At 43.4% G+C, this 19,455-nt stretch overlaps 1 protein-coding gene and 1 pseudogene across 3 annotated transcripts in view; one reads left to right on the top strand and one right to left on the bottom strand.

Annotated features, from left to right (window-relative positions):
* Nucleotides 1–19,455, bottom strand: part of MLLT10 (MLLT10 histone lysine methyltransferase DOT1L cofactor) — a 226,934-nt gene that overhangs the window by 156,339 nt on the left and 51,140 nt on the right. For both annotated transcript variants that reach the window (XM_081103957.1, XM_081103958.1), the window contains exon 4: nt 4,909–4,963. In XM_081103957.1, coding sequence (XP_080960083.1) covers nt 4,909–4,963 — 55 coding nt within the window. The remainder of the gene's footprint in view (nt 1–4,908; nt 4,964–19,455) is intronic.
* LOC308529283 (large ribosomal subunit protein eL8-like) lies at nt 6,216–8,627 on the top strand (annotated as a pseudogene). Its single transcript has one exon. The product of its transcript is annotated as a large ribosomal subunit protein eL8-like (transcript).

The raw sequence follows: 19,455 nt of genomic DNA, 5'->3' as shown, positions 1-19,455 counted from the left end.
TTTGCTGCTTTGAACAACTACTTCAAAAGTGAAACCAAAAAACGGAAGGGACATCACCCAGGACCACAGGAACGCTGGCTGAGTGGAAGTCCTACAACTAGGAGGAAAGAGAAACGCATACGGACACTCAGAGGAGGCGCAGTGGTGAAGTCAAATTCTGAGGTGCGGAGTGCACGGAGCGGGATGGCGGCGGAGGGCGCGGTTGGCGTTTTCAATCGGGAGGGAGTCGCAGACTCTGAGCTCCAGATACAGGCGAGTCTTTAGGGACCCAGACTCAAACGGGAGAAGCGGGACTGTCTGGCTCCGGTCAGAGCGAGTGCAGCTTTCTCTCCGAGCTTTGCAGCGGGTGCTGGGACTCAGAGAGGCAGAGCCCCTGGGGACAGGACTGAGAGCCGCCATAACTGCTCTCTCTGGCCCACCCTGTTGATCCTGTGCGACCCGACCCGCCCAAGCCCTGCACAGAGGCATTTGCCGGATAGCCTCAGGCAAAGGCTAGATTAGCACCTCCCTAGAGAACAGAAGTTCTCTCACTGCTGACACAGCTGATTCTCATAGCCACTTGGCCTGGAGGTCAAACCCTCCCTGGTATTAGCTACAACAAGCAAGGTTTAACTATAAGACTACGCACAAAGACCACAGGGGGTGCACCAAGGAAGCATAACAAAATGCGGAGACAAAGAAACAGGACAAAATTGTCAATGGAAGATATAGAGTTCAGAACCACACTTTTAAGGTCTCTCAAGAACTGTTTAGAAGCCGCCGATAAACTTAATGAGATCTACAAGAAAACTAATGAGACCCTCAATGTTATATTGGGGAACCAACTAGAAATTAAGCATACACGGACTGAAATAACGAATATTATACAGACTCCCGACAGCAGACCAGAGGAGCGCAAGAATCAAGTCAATGATTTGAAATGCGAGGAAGCAAAAAACACCCAACCGGAAAAGCAAAATGAAAAAAGAATCCAAAAATGCGAGGATAGTGTAAGGAGCCTCTGGGACAGCTTCAAGCGTACCAACATCAGAATTATAGGGGTGCCAGAAGATGAGAGAGAGCAAGATATTGAAAACCTATTTGAAGAAATCATGACAGAAAACTTCCCCCACCTGGTGAAAGAAATGGACTTACAGGTCCAAGAAGCGCGGAGAACCCCAAACAAAAGGAATCCAAAGAGGACCACACCAAGACACATCATAATTAAAATGCCAAGAGCAAAAGATAAAGAGAAAATCTTAAAAACAGCAAGAGAAAGAAACTCAGTTACCTACAAGGGAATACCCATACGACTGTCAGCTGATTTCTCAACAGAAACTTTGCAGGCCAGAAGGGAGTGGCAAGAAATATTCAAAGTGATGAATACCAAGAACCTACAACCAAGATTACTTTATCCAGCAAAGCTATCATTCAGAATTGAAGGTCAGATAAAGAGCTTCACAGATAAGGAAAAGCTAAAGGAGTTCACCACCACCAAACCAGGATTATATGAAATGCTGAAAGGTATCATTTAAGAAGAGGAAGAGGAAGAAAAAGGTAAAGATACAAATTATGAACAACAAATATGCATCTATCAACAAGTGAATCTAAGAATCAAGTGAATAAATCATCTGATGAACAGAATGAACTGGTGATTATAATAGAATCAGGCACATAGAAAGGGAATGGACTGACTATTCTTGGGGGGGAAAGGGGTGTGGGAGATGCGGGAAGAGACTGGACAAAAATCGTGCACCTATGGATGAGGACAGTGGGTGGGGAGTGAGGGCGGAGGGTGGGGCAGGAACTGGGAGGAGGGGAGTTATGGGGGAGGGGGGAAGAGGAACAAATGTAATAATCTGAACAATAAAGATTTAATTAAAAAATAAATGGGCAAAGTTCCAAAGAGGACATACAGAAGGCCAATGGACATATAAAAGATGTTAAATGTCATTCACTAATCATCAGAGAAATACAATTTAAAACTGCAATGAGATATCACCTCACACCTAGCAGAATGGTTATTTTATCAGTAATCAACAAACAAGTGTTGGGGAGAATGTGCAGAAAAGGGAAACCTCATGCACTATTGGTAGGAATGCAGATTGGTGAAGCAACTGTGGAAAATGGTATGGGGTTACATCAAAAATTTAAATATAAAACTGCTTTATGGCCCAGTGATTCCGCTTCTGGAAATATATATCCAGAGAAACCCAAAACACTGATTTGAAAGAATATATGCAACCCTACGTTCACTGCAGAGTTACTTACAATAGCCAAGATTTGGAAGCAATCCAAGTGCCCATCAATACATGAATGGATAAAAAAGCTGTGGTACATTTACACAATGGAATACTACTCAGCCATAAAAAATAAGGAAATTTTACCCTTTTTGACAGCATAGATGGACCTGGAGAATATTATACTAAGTGAAATAAGCCAATAAGAGAAAGACACAGACCACATGATTTCACTTATGTGGAATCTAATGAACAAAATGAACTAACAAGCAAAATAGAGACAGACTCAAAGTCAGTAGACTGACAGCTGTGAGAGATGCTAGGAGAGAAGGAACTGAGGGGGAAAGGGGGAAAGAGAAAGAATTCATGGACAGGACAACAGCATGGTGATTGCCAGGGGGAGGGAAGTGGGGTGAGGTGGAGGGTATAAGGGGTATATATGGTGATCAATGGAGACTTGACTTAGGGTGGTGAACAAACAATACAGTGCATAGACAATGTGTTGTAGAATTGTACACCTGAAACCTGTTTTTGTTAATCAATGTCACCCAAATAAATTCAATAGAAAGACAAAAAATACTTCAGAGTTGGCTAACCAAAATGTAAATGTATACTAACAGAAATTATAAAGGGTGTCCCAAAATTCACGCAAGGAGTAATTTTGATAGAAAACACAGGTTTATAATTAAAAATTGTAAATTTTTTATTGATTCATAAAGTATACAGTATAGGGTTATGTATGGAATAGCATATCGGGTAAACGGCCTCCATGACTTTGCTGGCACATACACACTCTTTTGTTGAAATTTTCCATGACCGTTTTGCATAAATGTGGCTGAATTTCGTTGATCACCAAAACAGGAAATTACATGACCAGGAAATGACTCATGCAGTAATTGAATTGTTTCTCAGGCTGAAGTTGTCGCATTTGGGGTTCAGAAAATCCACGAGTGATTGTTGAGAAACAAATGCTTCCACAACGTGTCACTGTTTGGTGTGGATTTTGGGCTGGAGGCATCATCGGACCATTCTTCCTCGGAAATGCGGCTGCTCAGGCAATAACAGTTAATGGTGCTTGCTATCGCGACATGATAATTCAGTTTTTTGTGCCTAAATTGCAAGATATGGATGTGGACGACATGTGGTTTCAACAAGACGGTGCCACATGCCATACAGCCTGAGAATCAATTCAATTACTGCATGAGTCATTTCCTGGTCTTGTAATTTCCCATTTTGGTGATCAGAATTGGCAGCCCAGATCATGCGATTTAACGCCGTTGGACTTTTTCCTTTAGGGTTTTTTGAAGTCTAAGGTTTATGCCAACAAGCCCACGACCACCCATGCCTTGAAGGAGGAAATTGAGCGCTGTATCAATGAAACTCAGCCACATTTATGCAAAACGGTCATGGAAAATTTCAACAAAAGAGTGGATATGTGCCAGCAAAGCCGTGGAGGCTATTTACCCAATATGCTATTCCATACATAACCCTATACTGTATACTTTATGAATCAATAAAAATTTTGCAATTTTTAATTATAAACCTGTGTTTTCTATCAAAATTACTTCTTGCGTGAATTTGGGGACACCATTTACCTCTACTTTTTAAAAACTTATCTTTATTATTGAAAGTCCAACCGCCCCCCTTCCGCCCAGGTCTTCATCACACTATTGTCTATGTCCATGGATTATGCATATATGAATTTAAATTCTTTGGTTGATCTTTTCCCACCCCCACCCCCCACCTTCCCTCTGAGATTCAATAATCTGTTCCATGTTTCTATGTCTCTGGATCTATTTTGTTCATCAGTTTATTTTATTCATTAGATTCCACATGAGTGAAATCATGTGATACGTGTCTTCCTGTGACTGGTTTATCCACTTAACATAATACTCTCCAGTCCCTCCATACCATCTCAAAAGGTGAGAGATCCTTCTTTCTTATTGCTGCATAATATTCTGTGGTATAAATGTACCATAGCTTTTTTTATCCACTCACCCACTAACGGGCACTTGGGCTGTTTCCAGACCTTAGCTACAGAAAGAATGTATCTCTACTTTTTAAATTTCTTCATGAGTTACTTGACTTTCACAGTATGCTACAGTTTAATAAATTTGTGGTACTGAGCTATAAGGAAATATAGATTTCTCTGAGAGAGATAACTAAAAACAGAAATGAAAATGAGAAATATGAAAGGTTCCTCAGAAAAGCACAACAAAATTTAGAAATCAGCAAAAAGGCCCTCAAGTGTGTTAAAATTAACATTCAATAAAAACATCATCTGTCCTGCAATACACAAAAGGGGGAGGGGGGGTGTCTAAAACAACAGATTTTAAGTCTAGCCGAGAGAGAGAGAGAGAGAGAGAGAGAGAGAGAGAGAGAGAGAGAGAGAGAAGCTTATTTTTTTTCAAAAATAATTTCTATAAGGAACTGTATCCATTAAAAAATCAAGATTTTAATTAAAAGTATGTGGACTGTTCTGCATTAAGAAAAAACAATGCTTAATTCCATCCACAAAATAGAAAAACTTTTTCAATAAAAAATAATTCATAAATTATATCCACTGCTATAAAAATATTTGAGTGGTAAACTATTCAATTTTATATAATAATATGAACTACCAAATACCTTAAAATACTTTCCCAATCCAGTTTTCAATAAAAAATTTTTCAAAAATCTCTGCACTTACCCCCATTATCTGTTCTTTTTAAAGCTCCATCCTTATGAGGACACAGTTCACATCTCTATTTAAAAAAAAAGAAAGAAAAGAAACAAAGATATTTTTCAGATTACAAAAGTATAACATCTTCCTTGTAACTTCAAAACTATTAAAAAGGTAGGAGCAACATTTGTACTAGTTGCCACCAAGAATGACATTTCAGAAAATTCCTCACAAGGTAATTCTCCTTGATATGAGATCTTCTTCAGAGCACCAGATAACTTTTACAAAGTAAATTACTGCTTAACTTTTAAATTCCTGCCAAGATATTTTTGTGTTAAATTAATAAAAACAAAAAGATCATCTCAACATAGGACTGGGGCACATTTGCTTCTAGCTCTTTACTTTCTACTACCTACGACCAGCTAGGCTTAGTCTACTCAGTTAGGTCTGGTTTGTTCTAAAATAAAGAGCCAAACTCAAAAAATTTAGAATTGTGATTTAGGTGGCAAGGCATGGTCTCACATATGCTGACCTGCCTTCTGAAAGGAAGTGCTCTAATTATTTTACTCTTATTCACACACAATGGTACTCGGAAATTATCGTGAATCCCACCGCCTACCACTCCCCAATTTAAAACCAGAAATAAACAGAGCCACTACTAACATTTCTTTTCACTATTGACAAAAGGACAAATATAATTATAAAATTAATAAACAGAGTAAGTTCTTTTTTTAAGATTTTTTAATCGATTTGTATAGAGAGAGAGAGGAATGGAGAGGGAGAGAGAGAAATATCAACGGGAGAGCAAAACATCAATAGGCATGCCCCCCTACCGGGGATTCAAGCCCAAAATCCAGGCATGCACCCTGACAGGGAATCTAATGGCAACCTTTAAGTGTACGGGACTACTAAGCACAACCAACTAAACCACACCAGCCAGAGTAAGTTTAATGGCATTGTCTTACTCAGGGGTCCTCAAACTACGGCCCGCGGGCCACATGCAAATACAAATATTGTATTGTTCCCGTTTTGTTTTTTTACTTCAAAATAAGATATGTGCAGTGTGCATAGGAATTTGTTCATAGTTTTTTTTAAACTATAGTCCGGCCCTCCAACGGTCTGAGGGACAGTGAACTGGCCCCCTGTTTAAAAAGTTTGAGGACCCCTGGTCTTACTATAAAGAATATGTTCCTGGAGGTCACACTTGAGTACCCCATTATGCTCCCCAACTTGCAGCATATAATATAGTAACATAAATAAATTACAAAGAAAAATAACAGGATATTAAGTATACAAAACATAAGCCACATGATGCTATTATTTCTTGTCATCCAGTATTTCACTTTCCTGATTTTCCTCTTACCATTTTGGCAGTACTTCTCTGATCATCTTATCCAACCTTTAAATGCAGAAGTTCCTTAGCACCTGACTTAAGATGCCTTCTCATTTCATGTTAAACACTCGGCAATTTCATTCATTTTCCATACATCTATCACCAATTAAATTATTAGGATATGCCAGTGACTCACAAATTTTACCTATTCATTTGTCCTTGGATACATATGTAAAACTTTCTATAATATCAGTCCCAAATTTATGACTACACTTACTCTTCCTGCAGTTTTCCCTATCTTTGTAATAATACTCTTAATCACATTATTGCGCATATCTAGGCATCATCTTTTGACAGCTTTACCCTATTTCCTAAATTCTTATAATTTTAAAATGTTTTTATTGATTTGATAGAGGAAGGTAGAAGGAGAGAAACATCAATGTGAGAGAGAAACATCAACAGGCTCCCTCCTGCACACCACCTACTGGGGATCAAGCCCGCACCAGGAATCGAACCGGTGACCTTTTGGTGCATGGAACGACACTCAACCAACTAAAGCCACAAGACTAGGGCTAACCTCATATTTAATCAATCACCACAATTTGGACATTCTTCCTCCTAAATACTGGTGAGATCTGACTACTTCTCTCCTTCTACACTAGTATTAGCCAACTGCAAGCCAACATCAACTTTCATCAGGACCACTTCAGTGGTCTTCTACTAAATAGTCTCCCAGTACCTGACCACTCCAGTCTACAGAATGAACTTCAAAAATGCAAGTCAATATATATAACTTCACCACTAACACCCTTTAAATGGTTTCCCTACATGATCTACTCCTTACTTTACTCTATGACCTTCTCTCTTTTCATCTCATTGTCCGGGCAATACTGACTTTCCTTCTTTCAGTTCAGTAAATACTCCAAAGTTCATTCCTGTCTCATAGCCTTTAAATGTGTTGCTTTTACTCTACCTGAAATACTGTCCTCACCCCAAACTACTTTCACAGTTGGGTAACTTCATACTTTCCTCAGGTCCTTGCTTAAAGTCACTTCCTCAGAAAAGGTTTCTCTTAATACCTTTATTAAATTAGGTGCCATTTCTTCTCATCATATATTGCAATCTCAATTAATTATTTCTGCAATTATGTTTATCTCCTCTGCTAGATTGTTTCATTTCATGGCTGTAGTCCTAGCATCTATCACAACTGGAAACACGGAAGGAGCAAAAACATAAGCAGACTAGCTAAAGACAGGCAATAACTTGGTTCTAAGTTATACCTCCTTCACAGATGGAAACATTATTAGTTATACAATTTACCCTGGAGGAAAAAACAGTTACTTATAGAAGTATAACTAAATCTAATATAAAGACTACAGCCAGTGATAGATTACTTTTTAGGATGGTTAGGTATAAGAACAATGTTCAACCATTGGGGAAGAAAAAATTCAAATTAGACCCTTGAAAATTTACTGATCACAAATATAAATTCAAAATGTTTGAAAAACAATTTCAATATAAGAATTAAAACCAAAAATAATCAGTAGTCAAATCTAAAAAATTAAAAACTTCTATAAAAGAAAAACATTAGAATAGATAATTCAAAACTTTTATTTCTCTCTCCTCTTGTGGCCCAAGATGCTGAAAGGAAAGAAGGCTAAGGGAAAGAAGGTGGTACCAGCTCCTGCTGTTGTGAAGAAGCAGGAGGCCAAGAAGGTGGTATATCCCATTTGAGAAAAGGCACAAGAATTTTGGCTTTGGACAGGACATCCAGCCCTTAAGGGACTCACCCACTTTGTCAACGGCCCCTCTAACATTCGGTTGCAGCAGCAAAGGACTATTCTCTATTAAGTACCTGAAAGTGCCTCCTGCCATTAACCAGTTCACTCAGGCCTTAGACCACCAAACAGCTACTCAACTGCTGAAGCTGGCCCACAAGTACAGACCAGAGACAAAGCAAGAGAAGACACAGAAATTGTTGGCCTGGGCTGAGAAAAAAGCTGCCAGCAAAGGAGATGTCCCCAAAAGGCCACCTGTCCTTCCAGCAGGGGTTAACACTGCAACCACCTTGATGGAGAAGAAGAAGGCCCAGCTGGTAGTGACTGCACATGATATGGAACCCATCAAGCTGGTTCGTCTTCCTGCTTGCACTGTGCATTAAAATGGGGGTTCCCTACTGTATTATCAAGAGGACGGCCAGGGTGGGGCATCTAGTCCACAGAAAGATCTGTACCACCAGGTTAACTCAGAAGACAACAGATCTCAGGCTAAGCTGGCAGAAGCTATCAGGGCCAATTGGAATGACAGATACGATGAGATCCACCGCCAGTGGGGAGGCAATGTCCCAGAACCAAAGTCGGTGACTCACACTGCCAAGCTAGAAAAGGCAAAGGCATTTTTGCCCACTACATGAGTAAAGCTTTTCCTCATGTTCAGAGTACAGTGAACATTTATTTTCATATACTATTGATGGCCCCATAATCCAATTCTTTGGAGAGCAATTTAGCAATATGATTCAAGAAAATTACTGATTCCATTAATTCACAGAGCCAAAGGAAATACGATGGATATAGCATGTATTGAGTACTGTGTAATTATTATATCATTATATAAGTTCAAGACATGAAAAGAATGTGTATAAAAATATTTAATATGGTTGTTTATAAGTACAAAAACTTTATAAAGAGTCTTAACTGTATAACAGTGAGGGAACAAATGCTATATTCACAAAGATTTTAACTGAGTTAACAAATAAATGCATAGAAAAAACCTCTAAAAGAAAACACACAAAATATATTAACAGGCTTGTGATGAGAATAGTAAAATATGAGTGAATTTATTTCTTCATTTCAAAATACTTTGTTTTAAAATTTAAATTCTTATAGACACATTATATGCTAAGTAAAATAATATGACTTTGTCTCCCCACTAAAAGGAAAAATAGACAGGAGACTTGAGAAAAAACATGATTACAGAAAAAAAGAAAACAAGATTAAATTATACTTAGAAGACTGTCCCATAAGATCAGAAAGAAAGGATCTGGTATGAGGCATCTTGGACAACAGAGACTTCAGATCCTATAGTAAACCAATCCAAACTGAAAAGTTTCACAGGGTAGGCTGCAGCTACACGTGTTTGTACTAGAATTCCACAGATCCAATCTTACTTTAGTTAGATATAGTTACAAGTAAATCCTGTGAAAGTGGAAACATTTTAAGGAGATCTGCTCCTCCAAAAAAAAAATATATTAAAGATCTCAACACAATTTACCAAGAAAAAATACCCTTTAATTGTAATGGTAAACAAGTAGAAATTATACAAGGAGGTTCCTTCTTTTTGATATCATGTAGTATAGTAAGAAAGCATACAACTATTTTTTTTAAAATATATTTTATTGATTTTTTACAGAGAGGAAGGGAGAAGGGATAGAGAGCTAGAAACATCGATGAGAGAGAAACATCGATCAGCCAGCTCCTGCACACTCCCCACTGGGGATGTGCCTGCAACCAAGGTACATGCCCTTGACCAGAATCGAACCTGGGACCCTTGAGTCCGCAGGCTGACGCTCTATCCATTGAGCCAAACCGGTTAGGGCCATACAACTATTTTCCATCTTTATAATGTAAGGTAACATTACTTGTTCTACTTTATATTAGACTAGAGGCCCGATACACGAAATTCTAAGCAGCAGCCCCAGCTGCCGCATCGGCCCTCACAGCCCCAGCTTCGTCCAGAAAGTCATCTGGAATATCGTCTGATCTAATTAGCATATTACACTTTTATTATAGGTTCTCTTGCAAAGTACTCACTGTACTTCACTAAGTCAAGCTCACCCAAAACACTAGGCTTTAGGAGGTCATGACTATGTAACTATGCATTCAGCTATACTCATTTACCCAGACTGTGATCACCATTACATTACAAAAAGCAGTAAGATAATAATTAAAAATAGTATTACAGAACCAAGATGGCGGCATAAGGTACAGACCTGTGCGTGCTGTCTCCCACAACAACATCGAGACTACCAACTATAAAAGAAACAGCTGTCATTCAGAACCATGGGAAAGCTGGCCCAGTGGAAGTTCTACAACTGGAAGGAAAGAAAGAAGAGCATTGAGACTGAGTAGGTTGTGCAGAAGCTCCAAGAACGGAGGTACGGAATCGCGCGCCAGGCTGGCTGCAACTTGATGCGCGGTATTTTTCAACCAGAAGGGGATGCGGACTATCAAATCCACTGAGCGTGGTTGGGGTGGGATACTAAGGTCCCAGACCCCTATGGGGAAAAGTGGGATGGCCTTGCAATGACCCAGAAAGCGAGAGTGACTGTCTCGCGAAACTGCTCACCGGCAGGCACTCGGGGACACGAGTAGCTCAGTTGCAGAGAGGCGAATAGACACGGAGATGCCATTGCCCTTGGCCCCGCCCTGGTGATTCCCAGGGACTCCACCCTACTCAAATTACATCCTCAACCAAGCTGTGCTAGTGACACAAAGAGAACCACAGACGCTTTTGCAGCCCAGCCCAGCAGAATGCAGATTTCAACTCCTCGCATACATAAGGGACACAATAAAGAAGCAGAATCAGGTTCAGAGGAAGCTGGAGCCAGACACGGCTGGGCCACCAAATGCACAGGCAGGCCCACCAGATCCAGTATCACATGGGACACTGGGTGACAGCAGACAGGAAGTCTGTGCACTTGGTAGAAAACTAAATCCAAGCAAGCATACCAGATATTCAGCCACCAGGAACGCCTGGAGATTTTGTCCAGCAAGGAGCCGCCCAACAAAGGATAGAATGGCAAACTTCATATCGCTGAGGCGGCCCCCGTAGGGCTGGGACGGCCCCAGTGGGGTTGAGACACCCCAGTGAGGTTGAAACAGCCCCTGTGCGGTCAAGACGGCCCCGGTGGGGTCGAAACGGCCCCCGTGAGGCGGGGAAGGGCCCTGTGAGGCTGACATGGTCCCTGTGAGACTGAGACGGCCCAAGGGAAGCTGAGAAAAATACCAAATGAACTCACTCATTTATGGATAATAAGAAACATTATAGACTGATGAACAAAAATGGATACAGAGGAAGATCAGCATTGAGCAGAATGTCAAACTACAGTGGGAACCCTGGGGAGGGTTGGGGGGAGTAGGAGATCAACCAAAAGACTTATATGCATGCTTATGAAAATAACTAATGGACACAAGACACTGGGGGGTGGGGGAAGCCGGGGGAATGTCAAGGGGGAGAAAAACGGAGACATGTGTAACACTCTTTGTAATACTTTAAGAAATAAAATTAAATGCCCTGGCCGGTTTGGCTCAGTGGATAGAGCGCCAGCCTGTGGACTGAAGGGTCCCAGGTTTGATTCCAACCAGGGGCATGTACCTTGGTTGTGGGCACGTCCCCAGTGGGAGGTGTGCATGAGGCAGCTGGTCGATGTTTCTCTCTCATCGATGTTTCTAACTCTCAATCCCTCTCCTTTCCTCTCTGTAAAAAAAATCAATAAAATATATATATAAAAAAATTAAATTGAAAAAATTTAAAAAAAATAGTATTACAGGTTAATAAGAAGTATAAATTCAAGTTTTAAGTTTGATCTTCCTCATATAAAAGATATAACTGTGGCCGAAACCGGTTTGCTCAGTGGATAGAGCGTTGGCCTGCGGACTGAAAGGTCCCAGGTTCGATTCCGGTCAAGGGCATGTACCTGGATTGCGGGCATATCCCCAGTAGGAGGTGTGCAGGAGGCAGCTGATCGATGTTTCTCTCTCATCGATGTTTCTAACTCTCTGTCTCTCTCCCTTCCTCTCTGTAAAAAATCAATAAAATATATTTTAAAAAAAAAAGATATAATTGTGGCATAAAATGTTGCTCAATTGCTTGAGTGTCATCCCCTGCACGGAAAGGTCACCAGTTCAATTCCTAGTGAGGACACATGACTAGGTTGCGGCTCAATCCTGGTAGGGGGCATGCAGGAGGCAGTCAATCGCTGTTTCTCCTTCTCTGCTCCTCTCTCTAAAATAGTAATACAAGCCTTAACCGGTTTGGCTCAGTGGATAGAGCGTCAGTCTGCAGACTGAAAGGTCCCAGGTTTGATTCCAGTCGGGGGCATGTACCTTGGTTGCAGGCAAATCCTCAGTAAGAGGTGTACAGAAGGCAGCTGATCGATGTTTCTCTCTCATCGATGTTTCTAACTCTCTATCCCTCTCCCTTCCTCTCTGTAAAAAAATCAATAAAATATATTTTCAAAAAATAAATAAAAAATAAAAATAAAATAAAATGGTAATACAAAATATTTTTTTTAAATACCTGTAGGATAAAACACATACCATCATCATTTCTTTATTTAGGCAAAAGATGAAAATAAATCTAAATTAACACATCTTGTGTTTTAGAAAGATCACAACTACCATTCTATAAATTAGTGTCCAGGCTGTGGTCCAGGACATCTAAGAGAAGTGATGATTACTGGTCTAAGTCAAATAACCCCAGAATAGTTTGTTCTATTAGCAAGAAAGCTACAAAAGTATACTCTAATCATGTTAAAAGGACTTACGGGCTAACCCAGTGGTTGGCAAACTGCAGCTCAGCAAACCACGGCTCACGAGCCACATGCGGCTCTTGACCCCCCCTTGAGTGTGGCTCTTCCACAAAATACCGACTTCTGCACATGGGCCACAAAATTTCAATCGCACTGTATGGGCACGCCTGCAGGTGGTATTTTGTGGAAGAGCCACATTCAAGGGGCCAAAGAGCCATATGTGCCTCGCGAGCCGCGGTTTGCCGATCACGGGGCTAACCTAAAGGGACTTCTGCTGGCTAAAGATGAAATTACTTAAGGCCAAAAAAAATAACTTCAACGAACTGAAACATACCAAACATGTTTAAATCAATGATAAAATGATCTTCTACTTCAAAAGTAAACTTGAGAACCAAGATGGCGGCATAGGTTAACGCCGGAGTTTGCTGCTTTGAACAACTACTTCAAAAGTGAAACCAAAAAACGGAAGGGACATCACCCAGAACCACAGGAACGCTGGCTGAGTGGAAGTCCTACAACTAGGAGGAAAGAGAAACGCATACGGACACTCAGAGGAGGCGCAGTGCTGAAGTCAAATTCTGAGGTGCGGAGTGCGCGGAACGGGCTGGCGGCGGAGGGCGCGGTTGGCGTTTTCAATCGGGAGGGAGTCGCAGACTCTGAGCTCCAGATACAGGCGAGTCTTTAGGGACCCAGACTCAAACGGGAGAAGCGGGACTGTCTGGCTTCGGTCAGAGCGAGTGCAGCTTTCTCTCCGAGCTTTGCAGCGGGTGCTGGGACTCAGAGAGGCAGAGCCCCTGGGGACAGGACTGAGAGCCGCCATAACTGCTCTCTCTGGCCCACCCTGTTGATCCTGTGCGACCCGACCCGCCCAAGCCCTGCACAGAGGCATTTGCCGGATAGCCTCAGGCAAAGGCTAGATTAACACCTCCCTAGAGGACAGAAGTTCTCTCACTGCTGACACAGCTGATTCTCATAGCCACTTGGCCTGGAGGTCAAACCCTCCCTGGTATTAGCTACAACAAGCAAGGTTTAACTATAAGACTGCACACAAAGACCACTAGGGGGTGCACCAAGGAAGCATAACAAAATGCGGAGACAAAGAAACAGGACAAAATTGTCAGTGGAAGATATAGAGTTCAGAACCACACTTTTTAAGGTCTCTCAAGAACTGTTTAGAAGCCGCCGATAAACTTAATGAGATCTACAAGAAAACTAATGAGACCCTCAATGTTATATTGGGGAACCAACTAGAAATTAAGCATACACGGACTGAAATAACGAATATTATACAGACTCCCGACAGCAGACCAGAGGAGCGCAAGAATCAAGTCAATGATTTGAAATGCGAGGAAGCAAAAAACACCCAACCGGAAAAGCAAAATGAAAATAGAATCCAAAAATGTGAGGATAGTGTAAGGAGCCTCTGGGACAGCTTCAAGCGTACCAACATCAGAATTATAGGGGTGCCAGAAGATGAGAGAGAGCAAGATATTGAAAACCTATTTGAAGAAATCATGACAGAAAACTTCCCCCACCTGGTGAAAGAAATGGACTTACAGGTCCAAGAAGCGCGGAGAACCCCAAACAAAAGGAATCCAAAGAGGACCACACCAAGACACATCATAATTAAAATGCCAAGAGCAAAAGACAAAGAGAGAATCTTAAAAACAGCAAGAGAAAGAAACTCAGTTACCTACAAGGGAATACCCATACGACTGTCAGCTGATTTCTCAACAGAAACTTTGCAGGCCAGAAGGGAGTGGCAAGAAATATTCAAAGTGATGAATGCCAAGAACCTACAACCAAGATTACTTTATCCAGCAAAGCTATCATTCAGAATTGAAGGTCAGATAAAGAGCTTCACAGATAAGGAAAAGCTAAAGGAGTTCATCACCACCAAACCAGGATGATATGAAATGCTGAAAGGTATCCTTTAAGAAGAGGAAGAAGAAGAAAAAGGTAAAGATACAAATTATGAACACCAAATATGCATCTATCAACAAATGAATCTAAGAATCAAGTGAATAAATCATCTGATGAACAGAATGAACTGTTGATTATAATAGAATCAGGGACATAGAAAGGGAATGGACTGACTATTCTTGAGGGGGAAAGGGGTGCGGGAGATGCGGGAAGAGACTGGACAAAAATCGTGCACCTATGGATGAGGACAGTGGGTGGGGAGTGAGGGTGGAGGGTGGGGCGGGAACTGGGAGGAGGGGAGTAATGGGGGGGGGGAAGAGGAACAAATGTAATAATCTGAACAATAAAGATTTAATTAAAAGAATAAAAAAAAAAGTAAACTTATATAAGACAAACCCTTACACAGATAACAAACAGATTCTAGTCTCCCACCAGAAATCAGAACTGGAAGGTTTTTAGTCTGAAGACAAGCTAGCCAGCCATATATTACAGTGGCTCCTGTGGTTTTAAAACCTGAAGAACCAGAAGATAAAAGTTCAGGGAAACCAAGAAAGTGAGGTCTGAATCAAGAAAGGAAAGAACCAGGAGAAGCCCCCAAATATTTATATATAGAATCTCACTGAACTTAAAAAAGGCAAGCTAGAGTCCAGTTAAGGAAAAGAGAAATAAAATAAAATTTAAACAACTGCTCAAAATACATAATAGATGGTTTGAATCTAACCCAATCAACTTCTTATAAAAGTAATAACAATTATTTTTATTATTCTGCAAAGGAATATAATAAAATCCAGACTTCCCACATATAACACAATGTATAGGAAACAATCGAAGTCACCTACCTGATCTATGAATAGGAAAATGTTAATCATGCTCACAAACATAATCAGCGAAGGTAAACACTAAGATGACCTAGGCATACATTAGAATTAGACTTTAAAATCCTATCTAATAAAAGAGAAACATGGTCATTAGCCGTACGTCCGCTATACTTCCCATTGGCTAATCAGCGAGATATGCAAATAAACTGCCAGCCAAGATGGCGGCCGGCAGCCAGGCAGCTTGAAGCTAACATGAGGCTTGCTTGCTTCAGTGACGGAGGACTCCAACGTCTGTCATTAATCTTTTTAAATATGCTGGGTAATCTGGCCAGACAACCATTTGGACAGACTTTCCCTTTGCTACAACATCAAGTAAATTTCCCATCGGATGGTTTTTCATCAGAGAAATTTAGGGATAGGCAAAATTCACATCAAACAGTCATTGCACCACAACTACGTTCGAGGATTGCATCCTCATGTACTCCATTTTCGCTGAGAAGGCAGTTCCTACCGGTATTGACAGTACTTGCTGATGACTGTTATCTAGACATAATCTGTCGCCGCCACCGCCTTCTTTCAACTTCAAAGGCACGCTGCTCTCCAGACACTTTGTCGATAACGCCGGCATCTTTCGGCTGCAGATCTACGTAGTATCAACAGTTGTTCTTTAGACATAGTCCCACCTCTCCACTGTCACTGTCTGAGATGCAGGTGAATGAGAGTCCTGGCTATCAGGCCACTGAGAGCTGTCTCACCAATGGCTGATTCTGGCTGATTCTGTGGGGGTGGGACTTCCTACTCCCTGCTGTCAGTTTCCACAGCTGTGATGAGGATGCTGGGGTGACAGAGGGAGCTTCCCTCTCTCTTGCTCTGCTCTATGTCCAGTGGCCTCCTGCCCTGCCAAGTCCTCCAAACCTCCTGCTCTCCACCGGCAAGGTCCCTGGAGCCCGCAGGGGTGGCTACAGCCTCACCTCCTGGGGCCGGCAAAAGTCCCAGGAGCCCACTGCCGCCCTCGCCTCCTGGGGTGCTTGACACCTGCATATTCAAATTAACCGCTATCTTTGCTGGATAATTTGCATAATCACTCAGATTAGCTTGTGGGCGTGGCTTGCGAGTGTGGCTTGAGCATAACAGAGGTATGGTTCATTTGCATGTTTCTCTCTTATTATATAGGACTAGAGGCCCAGTGCACAAAATTTGTGCACTCAGGGAGTCCCTCAGCCCACCCTGTGCCCTCTCGCAGTCTGGGAGCCCTCAGGGGAGGTCCTATTGACGGCTTAGGCCCGCTCCCAGCTCCCCTTGGGGAGCGGGCCTAAGTCGCAGTCTGGCCTCCCTTTGTGGGAGGTGACTGGGCTGATCAGGGGAAGGCACCAGCCCCATCGCCCCGCTGCTGAAGCTACTGCCAGTCACTGCAGCCACCAAGGTTTTTTCATCAACACGGACTCTAGTCCCATCACCATGAAAAAGTGACAACTTTTTTTAGGCATTTTCAAGATGTGTCTTTCATATAATAATAATTTCTTTATTATTTTTTTATCTTCACGTGAGGATATGTTTCCATTGATTTTGAGAGAATGTGAAAGAGAAAGGGAAAGACAGAGAGAAACATCAAAATGAGAGGAACACTTTGATTGGTTGCCTCCTGCATGAGCCCTGACCTGGGCCCCGGCCAGGGAGGAGCCTGCAACCTAGGTACATGCCCTTCGTCAGAATTGAACCCAGACCCTGCCATCGGCAGGCCAAGGCATTATCCACTGAGCCAAAGTGGCTAGGGCAGGATATGACATTTCTTGGCCCTCCAGCAGCGGACCTTTGTTTTTTTCACCAGGAGTGTGGTGAAAACCCTAGATCACCGTTTTGGATTCTATTATCAGTGGCATACAGGGAGCTTAACCAATGAGCAGTCAGAAAAGGTGCTTCCTCTGTAGTTCACACCAATCTGCGGCTTCGCACCCCACCCACTCTCGCCCCAGGCTTGACGCCTCTGGCCCAGGCTTCAGGCCTGGGCAGGGGAACCCCATCTCCCCCAGTCACGGGCTCCACCCTTGCCCAGGCCTGACCCCTTGGCCAGAGGCGTTGACCCCCATCACCCTCCGATCGCCAGATTGGCCCCTTGCCCAGGCCTGATGCCTCCGCCAGAGGTATAAGGCCTGGGCAGGGGACCCCCATCTCCATCCCATAGCTGGCTCCACCGCCGCCCAAGCCTGATACCTCTGGCCCAGGTATCAGGCCTGAGCAGGGGACCTGCACACCCCTCCAATTGACGGCTCCACCCCCTGCCAAGGCCTGACGCCTGGGCCAAAGGCGTTGACCCCCATCACCCTCCAATTGCAGGATCAGCCCCTTGCCCATGCCTGATGCTTCTGCCAGAGGCATCAGGCCTGGGCAGGAGACCCTCATTTCCCCCATCACTGGCTCTGCCCCCAGCCCAGGCCTGATGCCTCTGGCCCAGGATTCAGGCCTGGGCAGGGGATCCCGTCCCCTCCGATTGCTGGCTCTGCCCCCTGCCCAGGCCTGATGCCTCGGCCAGAGGAGTTGACCCTCATCACCCTCCAATCCCCGGATCGGCCCTTTGCTCAGGCCTGAGGCCTCCGGCAGAGGTGTCAGGCCTGGGCAGGGGACCCCCAGCTCCCACTATCCCTGGCTCCGCACCTGCTACCCACAATCTCTGGCACCACCCCTGTCCAGACCTAAGGCCTCTGGTGGAGACATTAGTCCTGGGCAGGGGACCCCCAGCTCCCTGCGATTGCAGGCTCTGCCCCTGCCCAGGCCTAATGCCTCTGGCCAAGGCGTTAGGTCTGTGCAGGGGACCCCCAGCTCCCCGTATTGCAGGCTCCACCCCTGCCCAGGCCTAACATCTTTGACCAAGGCTTTAGGCCTGGGCAAGGAACCCCTAGCTCCCTGGACTGCTGGGAGAGTGGGTTGGGGCGTGACTGCAGGCCCCGCAAACCCCGGTCTGCCAGCGGGAATGCGGGTCGGGGGCGTACGCCTGCAAACACGCCCCAACCCGCTCTTGGGGGTTGGAGGCATGACTGCAGGCGGACGCCGTAGCCGCCCCGATAGCCCGGTCTGCCGGTGGGAGCGGGTCGGGGGCGTCCACCCCACCAGCCCTGGTCTGCCGGCGGGAGCGGGTTGGGGGCGTGACTGCAGGCGGACGCCACAGCCTCCGCGCCAGCCCCGGTCTGCCGGCGGGAGAGCCGGTTGGGGTCTTGGCCAGTAGGGGACAGCTGCGGTCACGACCCGCCAGCCCTGGGTTGGGTTGCCGCCATCCAGGTCACAGATAGCAGGCCTGGATGGCGGAGGGGCAGGCAGGATGGCGCTGTCCCATCCTGCCTGCAGTGTGCAAATTAGCCGCCATCTTTGTTGGCGGTTAACTGCCATCTTAGTTGGCAGTTAATTTGCATATTGCCGTGATTAGCCAATGGGAAGGGTAGCGGTCGTACGCCAATTACCATGTTTCTCTTTTATTAGATAGGATTATATAGGAGGATTCTGAGAGATAAATGAAAATGCACCTATAATAAGTGAAATAGAATATTGAAGCTACATTAATATATAGGATCTAATCTGAAAAAGAAAATTGTGAAAAAAAGGAAAAGGGCTTCCAGAACATACTGAACAGTACCAAGAAGTCTGTCTAACTGAAGGCCTAGAGCACTGATGGTGAACCTAAGACACGCGTGTCAGAGGTGACACACGAACTCATTTTTTTGGTTGATTTTTCTTTGTTAAATGGCATTTAAATATGCAAAATAAATATCAAAAATATACACCTTTGTTTTACTATGGTTGCAAATATCAAAAAATTTCTATATGTGACACGGCACCAGAGTTAAGTTAGGGTTTTTCAAAATGCTGACACTCCGAGCTCAAAAGGTTCACCATCACTGACCTAGAAGGTGGGGGAAGGGAGGAGTGAATAAATAAATAAATGTGAGAATACAGTGGGAAAGAAAATTTAGAACACATAA

Source organism: Myotis nattereri (genome assembly GCF_964212035.1).
Source record: "Myotis nattereri genome assembly, chromosome: 1".
Lineage (NCBI taxonomy): Eukaryota > Metazoa > Chordata > Mammalia > Chiroptera > Vespertilionidae > Myotis > Myotis nattereri.
Note: the sequence above shows the minus strand (reverse complement) of the source record. Positions and strands in the feature narration are given on the sequence as shown.